At 40.5% G+C, this 16984-nt stretch overlaps 1 protein-coding gene across 1 annotated transcript in view; it reads right to left on the reverse strand.

The window, feature by feature from the left end:
- The window catches only part of EIF2B3 (eukaryotic translation initiation factor 2B subunit gamma), a 98908-nt gene that overhangs the window by 43975 nt on the left and 37949 nt on the right, over positions 1–16984 (reverse strand). Inside the window, exon 5 of the mRNA XM_064428702.1 lies at positions 4213–4302. Coding sequence (XP_064284772.1) covers positions 4213–4302 — 90 coding nt within the window. The remainder of the gene's footprint in view (positions 1–4212; positions 4303–16984) is intronic.

Genomic DNA, 16984 nt, shown 5'->3' on the forward strand with positions numbered 1-16984 from the left:
GTGGAGTTCAGGGGGAAAGGGAATAAGGACTCTCCTCTTCCATCTGCTCCGAATGCAGCAGCGAGGCAGGATTCCAACCTAGCACTCAGGAGAGTGCCAAAAAAGGGACTGGCTACTGTGCTGGCTGCCACTGCAGGGCCCCAGGGGTGTGAGGCCCGCCAGCTGTGGGGTGGAGCCGTGCCCCCAGCCAGCTACAGCCTCTGCTTCTGTCTCGCTGCTGGCTCAGCGCGTGGAACGATCGCTTTAAAACAGCAATATTGTGCAGCTCATCGTGTGCTGCAGGTGTTCACCTTCAGCTGTCCCTCCCTGGGCTGGCAGAGCAGCTCCAGCAGCACACACAGCCTCTGCTTGCCTGTCTTCCCACGCCACAGAGCGTGGCAGCTATGAGATCCATGGGCTGGCTTTGCTCTGAAAGAGGAATTGCTGAGGAGAGGAAAGCTCTCACCTAAATACAAAGAGCTCGTATTTTTAACTGACTTCCCTCCCATGGGCAGGTGTGATACAACTCCACACTCTCCACCAAGACTGACCTCAGCAACTCCAATTTTACTCTTGAAGAAAGAAACCTGGTGAAGAATCAAAGGCCTCTGCTGAAATAAACCCCAGGGCCAGGTACCACCAGCAGAAAATTCAGCCAAACAAGAGCTGCTTCACATTGAGGTCACAGTTCCTGTTCAGACAAGATAAATCCAGCTGGTAGCAGGGTATGGTCTGTGAATCCCACGTGGACAGACCCAGAAGTCACCAGTGATTGGGTATCCACTGCAGGTGCAGGGATGGAGATGTTCATCTGAGGCAGAGCTCCCAATCCCATACTGGCACCTCTGTGCAGAGGCTGCCAGTGCAGCTGATTAAAGAGCACTTTTTAATCAACCTACCCTTGTGAAGCACAAGTATGGAAGGAAGAGAAGGAACAAATTCCAGCTGTAGGAAACAAATTGCTATGGGCAAGAATTTCTTCAGCTGTTGCCCAAGCCAGCATGGAACCATTTGAGCTTGGCAGATTTGGACAGGGTAGGACCCTTGCACACTTGACTTCACTAGGATTCAGTGCTGAACTAGTGGATGAGTGATAGATGGAGATTTAACTGCCAATATGCATTTTTTCCTCCTAGGAGAGGAAAGAAAAAGCAGTTTCATTCCTGAAAAATAAATTCCCCAGGTTTAAATTACATTAGGGGCATGGTATTTTTTATTTTTGTCTGGACATACATATTTGAGGGTGTTCTAATAAACAGAATATTTCCTCTGACTTTTATTCAAAGGCACTACCAAGTTCTGCCTTTTAAAACTCAAGAATTTGATTTGCTATAGTGCAATAAAACTTCAGGCAGGATAATCATAAATTCAGGCCTTTAAAAATAGTTCATAAAAATGTACTAAAGGACTACAAACTGAGTTACAGGCTACCAAACAGTATTTTGACCTCTCCTAACATCCCTCATCATAGAATCTCACTGCTGCCAAGCAAATACTGATTATTTTCCAAACAATCCCACCCAGAAGAGGAAACAAGTGCATAGAAAAATCAACGGATCTGTCTAGTAACACAAAGCAAGCCAGTGATAAAGCTGATGAAAAAACCATTGGTATCATGGAGCTGAATATTCAGCCTTTTTCCAAAGCTGCCACTCAAAAAAGTTGTTCCAAATCCTAAAGCAAGATTTATGTACTTAGATAGAACCAAGGTTTAGCCATTTAATGTTTTTTCCCCCCTGTTTTCATATTAATTGCTTGTGACTTTGTACTTTATCTACAACACATATATTAAACTGAATGCCAATTACTCTTACAGGTACAGCTATAAACAAATTAGATTCACCCAGGCAGAGCTTGCTCTTGCCATTATCTTTGCAGCTAAGCTGGGACTCACTGAAGAAGAAACAGATCCCATAGAGATAACCACATTAGTTTTCACATAATGCTTCAACCTGGAAGTAATCATAATTTTCCTCTACAAAAGCCAGTTGTAGCAACTGAATTTTCTACTGCTGGGCAACATCTTTTCAACTTTTGTATGTCAAAAAAACATTTGAAAAAATGTAAATGCTTCACTGAGCTACAAACAATGAAAAAAGGTGTTCTGCCTGCCATCAAACCCCGCTGTTAAAATATTAACACAATGTAAATATTGTAATATTGAGGAAGTACACTGTGTCAGTACTTCCTGGCACTGTACAAGAGCTTCACTGTTCCCTTCAGTCCCTGCTGTTAGTTTTAAACACGCACAACTTAAACAAGGCATCTGAGCTTCTCCAGTCCTAGTGCAGAATTGCAGAGAGGCAAAATCTTACTGTAGGTTCTTTCTAGACTAAAACCCAAAGTATTAAAATGAATCCTTAAACCCAAACAATTATGTAGATGTCAGTACTTTTGAGGCAAAAAAAAAATCCCCAGAGTCTTTCAAAAGTCTTGGCATATTGCTGCCAAACATGGAAAGATCTTTGGGTATGCACTGTCCTCCCCTTCCTCAGAGAAGAAAAACAAGCTGCAAATGCCCACCAGTGCCAGAAGTCTGAAAGCTGAAGTTATTCCTCATGGCACAAGTCCCATTCCCCAGATTTGCCAGTTAAGCACATTACTTGCAATTGACTCTCTCAATTGACTGAATAAGCTGTATTTGTGCAATAAAGAGAATGAAGCAGCTATCTACCATCAGTAAGCCAGATGTTGCTATCAGGTCTTAAGAAATGCTGTCTAACTGCTGTAATGATCTATTTGTCATGGAAGTGTCACAGAAAAGCAGCACAGCTTCAAAGAGCTCACCAGTTTCCACTGAAATAGCAGAAAAAAAATTGAAATCTGAAGTTACTGCTATTTACACCTAGAGGCCTCTCTGAGTGACATATCTGATAAAGAACATCCGTGTCTCACAGATCTAAAGTCAAATCCAAATGAAATACCAGGGAAAAATAACTGAATATATGAAATGTCTAATATTCCAGAAATGTCTAATCCCAGCAAAACTAGGGGCTAGGATTTCAAGAAACGAGTTCTACATGCTGTATTATGACAAAAGAAAGGTGTAAACACTGCTTCATGCTAGCACAGGAAGCACAAGAATTCCAAACCCTCACCATCTTTCTAAAATACACTAAATATGGTTTATTCCAGGTTTAAAGCATCTGCTGCTCCTGAAACTTTCTCACCTTTCATATGTTTCTGTACACAAGTGGGAACTAAAATAACTTGTACAATGCCTCCATGTACCAAAGTGTTGGATAAGCCTTCTTCTTATGCATGGTAAGAACTGCCCTCGGGGTTAACACAGATTTTCCACTTAATTTTAACTCGCTCACAGACCCTTATTCTGGAAGAGCTCCTTCAAGCATGTATCCAGCTGTATCACCAGATTTGTATATGGTCAAGACTAACATAAATCTCCCACCCTCAATGTTTTTTCACATGTCAGTTTATCTGCTAAGAAAATGTACTATGAACACAACACTTAGCCCCTGTATCTTTTATCTTACTTAAAAGGGTAGAAAAACTCTTGAGAACTCAGTGAGCATTCCGTATTTGTAATGGGCATGAGAGGGCTATAAAAAGTCTAGGAACAGGACATAATTCCAAAACTGAACTACTTACTGTGAGGGGGAGTGTTCATTTGTTTGTTTTTAAAAGACAAACAGGAGGTTTTTTTTGTCTGTTTCATGAAATATTATAGCTAAGATCCTTCTCCGCTTCCATAAATGGATGTTTTTCTTACTCTCAGTGGGTGGTCTCAGAGTTTTGACAGAGGAATATCACAAGCTAAAACATAGGATGCTACAGAGATAGCCCACCTGCAGTGGTGGTGGATGTGAAGGGGCAGAGGGAAGGTGATTGCAAAGACCAAAACAGACTGTGGTGGGGGAAATCAAAGGTCAGAAATGTATTCACAAGCCTAACAATAAGGAAGTCCTGCTAAAATGAGCAGCCAAAAAGAACAGATACGTTAGAAAAAGAAGGGATGCATAAAAGAGACAAAAATGTCAGTGTTCACTTATGCTGGGGTTCTTTTGTTTTTCAAAAAGATCCTAATAAGACACTCAAACACAATGCTTGGTATTCCTTTTACTATAGTTAAAATATTTTGAAAACTGGTTTCTTTTATATTTCTATTTTATGCTAGCTAATTTAATGGGGAAAAAATTCCTGTAAAAGCTCTGGTGTAAACCATATGTCAATGCAAACGCCTGCTACCACCTTGTGCTTTGTTTGGTTTCTTACCTGTTTTCTACCAGAAAGTCTACCACATATTTCTTCAGACAGTAGAGATGGGCATCCATCAGCCCTGTTCTGATGTGCATTCTGGGATGCCTGGAAAAGAATAAAAAAAGGGAAATCATGGAGCTTTTGCATGGCTGTTTACAAGAACTTGACTTTGCAATGAGGTCAGGGGATAGTGACAAGCGGGCAAAGGTCTGTTCCTTTGCATGTATTGTTGCATTGCTGGAACAGAAGAGCTCAGGCTGCCATTATTGGCCTGTGTCTATAAACTTACACCTGCTGGCCCTGGGCTGATTTGCTGCAAAAGAAAACACCTCCTCCAAGGAGTCATTACTCCTGCTACATCTTCTCATGTAAGTGGAAATTGCACATTACTGGGCAGGAAGCCAAAGTAATGGGCCCAGAGTGCTAAAAGTTACAGTGGGTAATGTCAGGGTACAATAATTCAAAACTTCTGGCTAAGTGCCTGCCTTAATATATATGCAAGGCTGGGCATGTTCTGCTAGCAAACACAACAACACTACTGTATTTTCTCCAACACTTCCTGGAGGGGAAGAAGATGGGGTCTGCTCACCTTTCCTACACTACACATTACAAGTGATTGCCACAGCTCAATTACAAAGCATTTGGCTATCCAGCCCAGTAAGGTGGGAAGGATCAGTAAAACTCCCACTCAACATAAGCCAAACAGGGAAGTCTTTGCTTTTGGAGCAGTGTCAGGTTAATATTTCAGAACCTCAGGAATCTCTGGTAGCTTCAAAATTTTAAGAACAAAGTTTAAGTCATAAAGACTCATTGACTGCTTCTATTGCTTCTCTTTATGCTTTCTCTGTTCTTAGATAACAGAAACCCTTTTTGGAACCTGTTTCAAACCATCTAGATACTTTAGGCCAATATTACTTTCCCTTGTACAAATCTGTGGCCTCATTTGAGAGCATTCTGGCTGCCTGAACATTTGCCACTAGTTCTCATAACAGAAAAGCCACAAGAATATTTAGCCTGCAGATTAAAAAAGACAAAACACAATAACAGTCAAGGACTATGCTGAGCTGTTCAAGACATCCATAACTGCACTCATGGTCAAAGGCTATTAAGGTGAGAAATTTCAATCCACACCTGAAATTGTCTCTGTTTTCATTTTGCTTCCTTTGATGTCTGGATTTCATAATTAAGTTTGAATGAACATATTTTATCAGTGTACTCTATCCAACTTGGTTTGCTTATTCCAGAACATGCTAAAGTCAGATGTTTGTGATCATGATCACTTTTATTATGCAGTGAGCTCAGCAGAAGGATCACTCACCAATTGGGGCATGCATATAAACAGTAAACCAATACTACCACACCAAATATTTAGTAACACCAAAGCTACCAAGAACTTCAGGTGTTCTAGTAAGCCATTTTAAAGTGCACTTCACAATTAATGACTTGAACTACCAAAGTATTTAAGTCTTAACATTTCACGACTTATGTGGCATTTCTCAAGCATGCCATTCAAGCTACGCATATTTTTGACTATAACAACATTCTTTAAGTCCCATCTGCAAAAGGAAAGCTCCTATAATAGTAGTACAACACTTTGCAGTGAAGTATGTGGTACTAGAAAATGATATATGCACTTTCAGTAGATTACTTCATTAACAAAACATGAGCTCACCTAGCAATGCTCCAGTACTGATGTTATCAGTGGCCCAGATGTTGCTGTGGAAGGCAGCCCAAATAGCAATGTTCCTTATGCAAAGAGGATAGGGAATCCACTAATTTTAATGAGAACTTGCAGTTGGAAGTCAGCAGATTCCCTCCTGCTCTGCATCCTGAGAATGGTTTCCACATTTTGTGTATGTATGAGAGGGAACAATTTCCTATCTCCTCTGAGAAGGGTTCCTTTGCATTTATGTAATGAATATAATAGTTTACTGGGAAAATTAACAAATTAATGGAACAGGCAGTAAACATGTAAAAATATAGAAACAGATGGAACATAGGAAGGAGAGGCAAAAATGGGAGGAAAAAAAAATCCAATTCCTAACCTGAAGATGACAAACAAGACAAAATTTCTTTAGTGTCGGAATGCCAGTTTTTTCTCTTCCTATTCAAGATCTTTTACACACTCCCCCTTAAATACCAGGCAGAGGAAGGCTGCAGGGGCTAGTCATCAAGCAACACTGTAAAATAGGAATTCCCCAGTAAATGCTGGTTCTGTTGCCAGTGTCTGTGTGGCTCTGACACATGCAGTCTCCCCACCTGCAAACTGGAATAATGCTATTTAGCTACACCACAGGACACTGAGGATTTGTGGGCTGAAGTTTGTATCTGCATGCAAGCATTGTACCAAGTTTTTCTGTAGCTAAGCAACTTTGTTATAAAGTTATACAAAATCAGTGGAAGTGGAAAAATACTAGCATGGTACTATCCCAGCTCCTCCATCACACACACACAAAAAAAAAAACCCCACAAAAAGCAGCCAGACAGAAGATCTACTGAAACATCAGCCTGAGCTAGCTTTCAATGTAGAATATACTAACAATAATGGAACATCATGCTGGACAAGAGGGAGGTCCCACAATGAAATCCTCTAAAATACAGACCACCTAAGTGATTTGCAACAGAATAGTCCCATAGATTAATATTATAATCACAGCTTCAAAGGTCAAACAGGCAAGTTTGGGCACATGCATAAACAAAGCTGTGATTTCTGTAAACCAGGCTCAAGAAGAGAATAGCCACACTAAACCAGACTGATAAGAGCACTCTATCATAACAAGCCACTAAAGATGCTCATTTTCATTGACTAGTCCTTAAACCAGTTTATCTTCAGGTAAAAGCAAAGGAGCCAAATAATCTAACAGATAACGGCAAACCCCATCACCATTTCAAATGAGCATCTGGTTACTAATATGGAGAGCCACAGGCCCGTCTCATGCCTCTGATCTCCCACTCCATCAGCTAATCTTTACAACATATGAAAAATGAGCGCGTCGCAAGAGCAGCTGATACAGAGAGAATCGAATAACAAACAATGCAGGAGCTGACGCACCTAGACTCATTGCTTCGAGGGAGATAATGCAGAAGGCTTTTAATTATATCATCAAAGCCAGAGAGAAGGTACTAGGAGGGGCTGGCTGCAGATGGTTAAGTGTTAATGAATGCCGGGTTGGGTGGTTTATCAAAAGAAAAAGACTGGATATGTATCTGAGAGGGTCACCCTTGAGATGAAAGTTGCAACAGCCATTGTTGGAGCTCTTTAATGAGGGAGGAATGTCAAATGTGTACCCTGTAAGAATCATACCAATTACTAAATGAACTTCAGTTCAATCTAGCAAATGTAATCAAGCACAAGTCATTAAAATACACAGTAAAACTCCCTTTGGTGCTGCCACTATAGTGTCTATTACAGTCTCTGCTCCCATGCAAGGGAGGGGGCTGCTCCCAGTTATAAGCTCTGTGTGTTAACTGACGGCAGATTTTAGTCCTAATGATGAGGCATGGAGGGCTCCCTGGCAGAAAGTCGACAATTAGAAGTCAGGGAAAGATTAAAAGAGCAATTTCAATGTGTAAAATTAGCTTTTATTAGCACATAATTCCACAAAATCCTGACTCAGGATGAGAGTGCATAAAGGTCTGCAAGAGTCCTTAGAAAAGTCTGTGCCTGTAATTCCTGACACGCCATTGTGAAATAATAAGCAGTACTAACAGGATTGATGCATGCTTCATACATGGCATTGCTTTGAAAGTGGAGCCCAGAGCTTTTCTTTCCCTGATAACCCCCCTCACGATTTCCTCCCTCAGGGAAATCAACCACTGATAGAGCAAACTTCCCTTGTTTAAAAGCAAGAAGTTGGACAATTGTTTCAACTGTAAACTAATTAAGAGAGATTACCACCAAGAGCTGGAGGTTCCAACCAGCTCCATACTCCCACTGACAGTGTGATAATGCCAGGCTGGGGTCAAAATCATAAATCTGAAGGGAGCACACACAATGCTTAAAGCCAAAAAGCCTCTCTACTAAGCATGGGATATTGCCACATTAACCTCAGCACCTCACAAATAAACTAGCTGAGAAAGAGAAATCCCATGGCCTCCCTTTCCCTAACTTCATACAGCTGTTGACGGAAAATATGAAGGTCTTTAAATAAGCTCAAGACCTGAGGCTGTCCATACTCTAACACTAATCCAGGCAATGACACAATAAAAATCTAATCATACCTGCTATTAACCTGGCTCCTAAACCTACACCTGAATTACATCAGGTGGGCTCATGGGTATTAGTTAATCTTCCTCCCCATCCTTCCAAAGTAAATAAATAACAGCAAGCTATGTGCAAACTATGCATTCCACACTTGCATCTTTTCTAACTAATGGCATGTAGCTCACATAGTCCATACAGCCAAACACTGTCACATTCTTCCTATCCCCACGCCATGAACTCTGCTCTTGCGTGGAGCAGCGTGCGGTCCACTTCAAACGCAGTGCTGACCCCTGCCTGTCTGCAAGAACGTGGTGCTCTCGTGTTGATACAAAGCCAGTGTACAGATCAACATGAAGGGAAGTCTCACAGCAAAAGCTGCCAGACCACCTTTAATGTCTCAAGCATTCCTGCTTTTAAAGGAAAAAAAAATAATCCCTAAATCGCATTGCTCATTTACGGGACAGCTCTTGGCTGTAAACTCACTAATAATAAAAGACCACTGTTACACTGGCTCTTCAAAAATCCCAGACACCTTATGACCCTAAATTTTTTTTTTTTTTTTTACAGTGCTTTTGGCCAGAAAGATCCCAAAGCACTTATCCCCATGAATGTCCCCACTGTGTGCCGGGCTGCTTTGCCCACCGGTGAAATGCTGCCACCTCTGGGCTGCAGAGCCGCGGTGGCGGGGCCGGCCGGGTGGGCAGAGGGCAGGCAGAGCATGCTACTGCTTGGGTGGGACTGCTTCAGTGCTGGCTGAGGAGCCCCCCGGCAAGGGGACCCCAAGAGCTCAAGACACAGGATACTCTGAGGTGTCTCCTAACACATACCATGAGCCCTGGGTGACCCTGACCTCTGTTTCCCTGCTCAAGGGCATCCCCTCATCCTCTCATCGTTCCCCTCCCTGCAGTTTTGTAACAACCTTATTTAAAAAGGCAGGAGGGCAAGGTTTGCTTTGGTCCATAGAGGATCTGGCAAGGGAGGACAGGACACTGCAGCTCTGGTAACAACTACCCACCATCCATCCTCACAGCTGCTGCTGCTAAAGAGACACTGCACCAGAAATGGGAAGTACTTTCCAAATCAAAATGTTTTATTGATCTGGTGACCTAAGTTGCTTGAAAGCCTTCTGAATAATAAATATTTTTCACTTAAAACCTTCACCACATGCCATTTTTCTTTGTTGTATTATGTTATTAATATACCCATGAGACTATAATACAAACTCTGAACTCACTTTTGACAAAAACATGCTGAAAACTTTTTGGTAAAGGAACTAACCTCCACGGAAAGCCAAAGATTAAATCATTTTCTCTAGTATAAAGAGTATAGGTTAGCAGTCAGAACTTAGGATTAGTATTTGCTCAAGGTCAGTAATGGTTTACAACAAGCCAGTGTGACCTCTCTGTAGAAAGAGTAATTTTCTTGGCAACAATAACGTGTTTTAAAGTTAACATCTCTTTTGACTTTGATGCTGAAAAGCAAGGGTGCCAATGGCTGCACAGCCACCCCATCACGTGAACCTATAAAAAATGTTTTTCTTCATCCTGCTTCAGCTTTCCCATATGAAAAGGAGAACAACAGTAATTCCCCAGCCACCCCATGTCAGAGGAGTGCTCCCTAGGGGCTGCACGGCCACGTCACTGGATGCACGTGCATCCCCCTGAGAGCACACCAGACACAGCTGCCTGTGAAAGCACCTCCCTAAACTTTGTTCCAAGGGTCTTCTCTACCATACTGAGTGTGAACAGCTGTAGGACACAACACAGGGGCCAGGCTGCCCACAACACTACCACCCCTTTTCTCTTTCCCTGTCACTGGAAAAACAGAGTTCATGCAAATATTTTATACTAGACACTTTTATACTAGATACTATTCTGCCAGAATACCCTGATTGCTATGTATAAACTGGGAAAGCAAAAGAGAGAGACCAAAATGATAATAAGCCTGGAGTTTGGTGTGAACAGAAGAGAATACACTGTGAAGGAGGGCGGGGACTGCCAGAGACATTATTAATAGGTTTTACCCTTGAGCTCTGGCAGCTACTTGTTCTATACACAGAGGAAAAGGATTAATCAAGCCTTGCACGTAAAGGTTCTTTCTATGGTCTGCCAAAATATTTAAAGGGCTATATACAAAGTGTAAGCCTTATTATTATACACATTCAATGTAATCATCTTATGCTACAGTTAAGGCCAGGATGACAATAAAGTAGATTATTGTGTGCTATAACCAATTCAATTCCAACACAACGGGACATGGCTTAGTCACTTAGTTCAGATCTGGTGTTTGAGCTTATTTTTCTGTTGCTGGGCTAAACTGTGATTTAAGAGATTTAATCGAGCTTTGGGAAATGCTTTCTTTACTGAAGAAGGAGAAAGAACTAGGAGTCTGCACCTGGCAACCCTAATCATTTCCAATTTTCAGCTCATTTTGCTTCCTGCTTCATGGAAATTCACCTTAGTAAATAATTGTTCCCTAAAATCACCAGGCTGAAAGGATGACAACACTTCAGAGGAACAAGTTTTAAGAAAACAACTGAAGCTGAAGGATTGTATAGAGGCTACTGAAGAACAGCAGCTCCTGCTGATCCTTCCTACATCAGTTCCCTAAGGGCTAAGCAGTAGACATATGATATATTTTTTTAAATCAAATAATTACAGTAAATGCATGGGAAACGGAATACTAGGTCAAAGCTGCAGGTCACTAGCAATATGTAGCTTAAACACAGCAAGGCTGACTCAATTTCTTCATGCCACTGGCCTGGACTCAGAGGCAAATAAGACTGTATTTGCAGCGTGAGCCTTGCATGACAAGGCTCTGAAGACCTTCTACACCTCCCAGGTGAGGTGATCCTTACTTAGAATATACAATCCTCAAAATTTGGAAATTTAAGGAAAGGGCATCCCTTTGTGGTACTAAAATACATAGGCAAAAATAAATTCTTCCTCCCCTAACTTTAAATTGCAAGTAAAAGCATAAGCAGAAAAAAAAACCCTCCGAAGGTGAAATAAGCATAAATGTTTCCCTTGCATTTCACAGGGCCCAGGAGCAGAACAAATTGAAGCTGTCACACATATCCTTGGGGTTCACCATTGTGAGCTGCTATTCAAGTACCTCATGAGAATCACCTACTTTTGCACCACCAGTTTATTAAAATGAAAAATCTCCCTTTAAACCTGTTGCTATGCACAGGCCATAGGCTGATCACTCACTTCCCTTTGCTAGGATCTTTGCCTGACAAGCAAACGGGCTCTTCATGACAGAAGGTGCACCTTTGTGAGTCTTTCTGTAGAACATATTTGTATTCAAGAAAGTTAAATTTCACCAGACCGAAGAACAACCTGACAAGAGTCTGATAGCAGATCATCAGGGTTAGAAGGAAGAAGAGAAGTGGAGAAGAAAGACCACATGTTAGACAAAGCAGCATTTGGATCCCACCAAAACATACAGTCCAGAAAGCAAGAAACATAAGCTTTGAGTCTAAAGACGGGAAAAAATTAAGTGTTATGGTTTTTATTACCAAAATCTACTCAAATCCAGCCCATGCTGGATCCAGACTTTCTGCCTTAAACCTGGCAATGCTAATTTCCTTCATTTACTGTAAGCGAATTATACTTTGCTCCTGCTCCTTGATGGTCTGTAGCTTCTTCAGCTGATGCTTTGGCCTGTGGGGTTTTTGTTGATTTTTGGCAACTACTGCTTCTGCCTCAGTTTTGGTTCACAATAAGCTTTTACTACCATATGTACTCGCATCTCAATTCCACTGGAACCTCGACACTTTAGCACTTGACATGGTAATAACTCTTCATACTGACAAGATCCCAACAACTGCAAGTGTCAAAATATTTAATTAGGTAATGAGAACAGCTTTATCTCAGGCAGAAATTAAAGTGGGCACAGAACTTGGCTCTGGAGCCACTGTGGAGGAAGCCTGGCTGTGACTGCCAGGGGACAGGCTGCTCCACACCTTGGCAGTGCTGAAAAGGTACATAAAAGAAAAATACATGTTGAGGAAATTCTTCTAAGGAATCAGCACTCGGACTTCATGAATCCTGCTTCCCTACAGCAAAACAGAGGGGTTTCCTGACTTGGTTATACTGAAGTCATGACTCAGCCTGTGTATTCAGATACACCCTCAGAGACATGCTAGCTCAGATTTAAGGCTGCATCAATCTTGAGCTGTGAGATTTCCAGACAGGGAGAGCCATCAGAGCTTGGGACATCAACCACTTTAGAGTACAGCCCAGTCCTGCTATAAAATTCCCCAGGTGCTAGGAACGTCACACAAGAAATGCAGATATACTTATGCTCTTTTCTAGTATAATAGAACCTATATGATTTATCAACTAATATTTTGACAGTATAAAACAAGAACTTCATTAAAAGAATGTCTTAAAATTAGCAAGTGTAACATTCTTTTTGGAGAGTGACAGCAGAATTGAAAACCAAAGAAGAACTGAAGTCAGACTGAAACCACTGACAAACATCACTCATCTTTTCAGCCTAAAAGAACTTTATGATTACTTCTTTTAATAGCTAACTGGCATTTTACAAAACACCATTAGAAATACCATGGAATGAGGAATATAAGTATCAGAGGAAAAAAAAAGGAAAAAAGACTAGACACAAAAAAGTATAATCACCATAAGATGACCTTAACATCCACCCGAAGTCCAAATTTGCATTTTTTTAACAAGTAATTACAGTGGTTACAACCACACTGGATTAGTTTCTGGTTAGACCAGATTACTCATGATTTAATATTTTCAGACTTGTTAATAGCTATAACAGAAGTTGCTCCTTCTTATTACTACAAGAAACTGAACCTACAACTAAAACACATTCAGGAAGATGCTAAAAGTTGGAACTCTATAGCATTAAGCCCAGATGAACAAAAACATACTGCACTAAAGACAGAGCTCGATTTCCAAGAATCTCTCTCACCTTTCACCCATTAGTAGCACCTGAATAAAACCTTAAGGTTGAGCTGGAAGAATTTTACTCCTTTGGAACAGTGATCATACAGCAATTAGAATACTGCAGAAGAAAATCCTGGTGAATTCAATGCAACAAGAACGTACTTTGAGCAGGTTTCCTTCCTTCTCTGGAACAGTTATTGCTGACTGAGAAACTTCACATACACTAGAGTGAAGTATCTCACTTCAGCACATGCTAAGGTGGGAGCTGCCTTTATAAATAAGTAGGCAAAAAACCCCCAAACAAACAACAAAAAACCCCCCAAAACACATTCTTGAAAGAAAAGTTGTCAGGACAGCGAATAAAACACTGCTCATCTGTGTATTTTCACAATTCCAATATTGATTTTTGAAAATTTTAGCTGCAGTTATGCAGTCCAGTTTTTGGCCAGAATTACCACATATTTTATTGCTATGACACCCAGCACATTACTTGTCTGGAAATAGAGTGGCTTCAGCAATTAAATAGATAGAAGAAAAGTCATTAATCTAGACTTCAGTGGTCCCTCACAGTGAAAGCAGCAGTAGAGAATCATTTTCAGCACAGATCACAAGCTGGTATTGAAAAGCAAGTGAGAAGACAGCAACTGAATGCTCTGTTGTTTATACCACCTGGGGCAGTGAATTTAAACCTCACAGCCTAGAAGCAATAAACTGGCCATGGCAAGTACCAGAGCTCAGATGTTCCATCATTCACCCTTCGAAGAGCTCTCTGTACAAAAACCAGAGCAGCAACAAATCCAGTCCCTGTCCTTTGCAAGGCTAAACTCACGGTAGGACAATTGCCTCATCTTGAAACATTTAGCCTAAGAGAAAGAAAAAGAATATGGGTAGTGGATGACCTGAAGATTATCATTTACAATTTTACATCAACCTCAGATACTATTAAAACAAAACAACTTCTATTCCCTTCTTGCTTGGAAAAGACTGGGACCATTCTGTCTGTGGTTGTAGACTGTTTCAGTATTATCCAACTGCATAAACGAAACTAGTGTCAAAATTAAGTTTTAAATGGCTTGAGGTTTATAGGAATTAAAGAAGGAAAAATTAAATTTGAAACTCTGCTTGTTTACTAGCACTAATTAAATATGCCAGATTTCTGGGCAAGCTTCCTAGCCTGTGGCTACTACGTTACTGGCTTGTAAAACAGTCAACAAGTGCATGAGTACAAAGCACAAATACAATAACAGATTTCATGTACAGTCCTGCCCTTAGTTTATAAAGAAAAAAATGTATTAGAAACAATCTGTAACTATAAAGACCTGTGCTAACCTTCTAGGCTATGCTAGTAATACAAAAAAGGCCCAAGTCTACAATGGCTGCTTTTGCAGAGACAGTTAAAAAAAAGTAAACACAGAGAGAGGTAAGAAGCAATAAGCACAACAAAAATGAACAGGAAGCCTTTAAAGACCAGTTTACTTCTAAAAATTCCATGCTTCTGGGCTCTGCTCTCAATTTGCTATTAAAAAGAAAAGGGAGTTTTAGCACTGCAACAGAAGAGGTAGGTCTGAATCTTCACACCCCAGAAGCTGCACTCTTCACAAATAGATTTTATTACTAAATTTGACTTCACTAGAAAATAGCTTTATTCTGAAAAGCTGGAATTGCACATTTAATGGGAGCATGGACCATATCTTTAAGTGTATAGTCCTTTACACTCTATACTTTTAAGACAGGTAATATCTTTGTCTTCTACATTTTAAAAGAACCAGCACAATGAATTTATAGTCTGTGAGGAAACTACAACAACCAAGAAAAAACAAACTGAAGCCAATCTCAGAAAAAAAAGGGGACAGAACAAAATGCAGTGGTAGCTGTATCATGCCTAGGTAGGTAGAGAAGGAAGAAGGAGGGACAGTAAGAGCCCATCATCTAAACACTGTTCTTTGCACACCTTTCTTTCAGGAAAAGGTGTCCATTTACTTTCTGTGCCTGAAGCAGCTGTTTTGACAAAAGCAGCAAACAACTCTTAATAAAAAAAACACTTGTGGACAATTTGCTGCCTTGACAGCTTTAACGTGAAAAGCCTTTCACAGCAACTCAAATTAATGTGTGTTCCCAGTGTACAGTAGTCTTGCTCAGCTTTAAGGAAACCAGGAATTATGCTTCAATAAAAATTCAGCCACGCAAATATTCTGCTGTAAAAAGAGGCATAAACATATAACTCTTCACCTTCCAGAATCACATACATGAGGCAAAGGGAAATTATATAAAAATAACTAGGCTTTTGTTTACATCACTGATTTAGAAGAGCAATTCCAGAAACTAAATTGCTTCCACAGAGGTATTGATTTAATTAGTCTGCATAGCATGCTTTATTTGTGTTCAGACCTCTGACGTACATCGATAAAAAAAGAAAAAAAAATACACAGTGGACACACACAAAATAATTGCCTAAACTTTTTCCATGCCAGATACAAGTAGGAATTCTCAAACACACTTTCATGGGCTCTTCCCAACATGCAAATGATCCTTTTTTAATATAAACAATCTATGTGTGTTTTCAATTAAAAACATGACTGGATCGATTGGATCATATATTTTTGCAAACCAGCCAAAAATCAAACACAAACTGAAGCCACGAAGGAATTTCTGGAAGTAGAAACCATACTACAGTTCTACTTCTGGCAGCAAGAAACACCTCTCATTTTCAAACAATGGTAGAACTGACAGCAGTGCCCCAAAGCATGCTGTCATTCAGCAATGAAATAACTACATTAACAAACAGTACTCAGAAGCCTAAAAACCCCTAAGTGGTCAAATGGGCAAATAAGCCCACTATGATCAAGTAACAGCAGAACACTGGCTTCTTGCTTTTTGGTAACTCTTAATCTCAGTTTTGGGTCTTACTATTCAACAGGATGACAACGCGTTCCTCAGAGATGTGAACAATGGATTTTCACAAACAGTGGCAGAGAGGGTGACAATTCTGCTTGAAGTAACAAACAGGACTGCTAAGAATGGGCTCTCATACACTTTTTTTCCCCATTGCATTTTGATCCCCATGAGTACAGATATTGCTTGGCCTTCCTCACTATAGATTTAAAAGCCAAAATATCCCAGAATTTTGGGAATGAACATTCAACTGTGTGTATAAATAAGATATTATTCACTTTTAGAGACCACATCCAAGTTCAAGTCAGTGTCTACCTTGAATGAATACTTCTGAAGCTCAAAAATTTTTCTGCTCTTTATAACCTCATCTAATTTTCCCTATGCATACAGCACCCAGCAAGCAGGGATCAACAATTCTGACACGAGAAGTCAGATCAGCCTTTGCAAAGACACAGTCACAACATCTTTCCCTGGTTTACACTGCAGCTCTCTTTAACTCTCCTGTATGCACAGCACCCAGCTGGTGGTGGCCTCACATCACCTTCCCAAAATCCCTGCTCCTTTCAAGCTTTTGGATGATGAGCAATTTGGTTCAGCTTTCAACTCTTCACCATACAATAACTTTTCAGGCACTGCCCAATGATAAAAACATTCACAGGTCAGTGTATCTAGAACTTAGGAAACAGCCATATGCTAAGATACCATATCCTAAGACTCTGGATATTTCCACTGAGACATGAACTAACACTCATGGCCAATTTTTTTTACTGCC

This window comes from Passer domesticus, chromosome 7, assembly GCF_036417665.1.
Source record: "Passer domesticus isolate bPasDom1 chromosome 7, bPasDom1.hap1, whole genome shotgun sequence".
NCBI lineage: Eukaryota > Metazoa > Chordata > Aves > Passeriformes > Passeridae > Passer > Passer domesticus.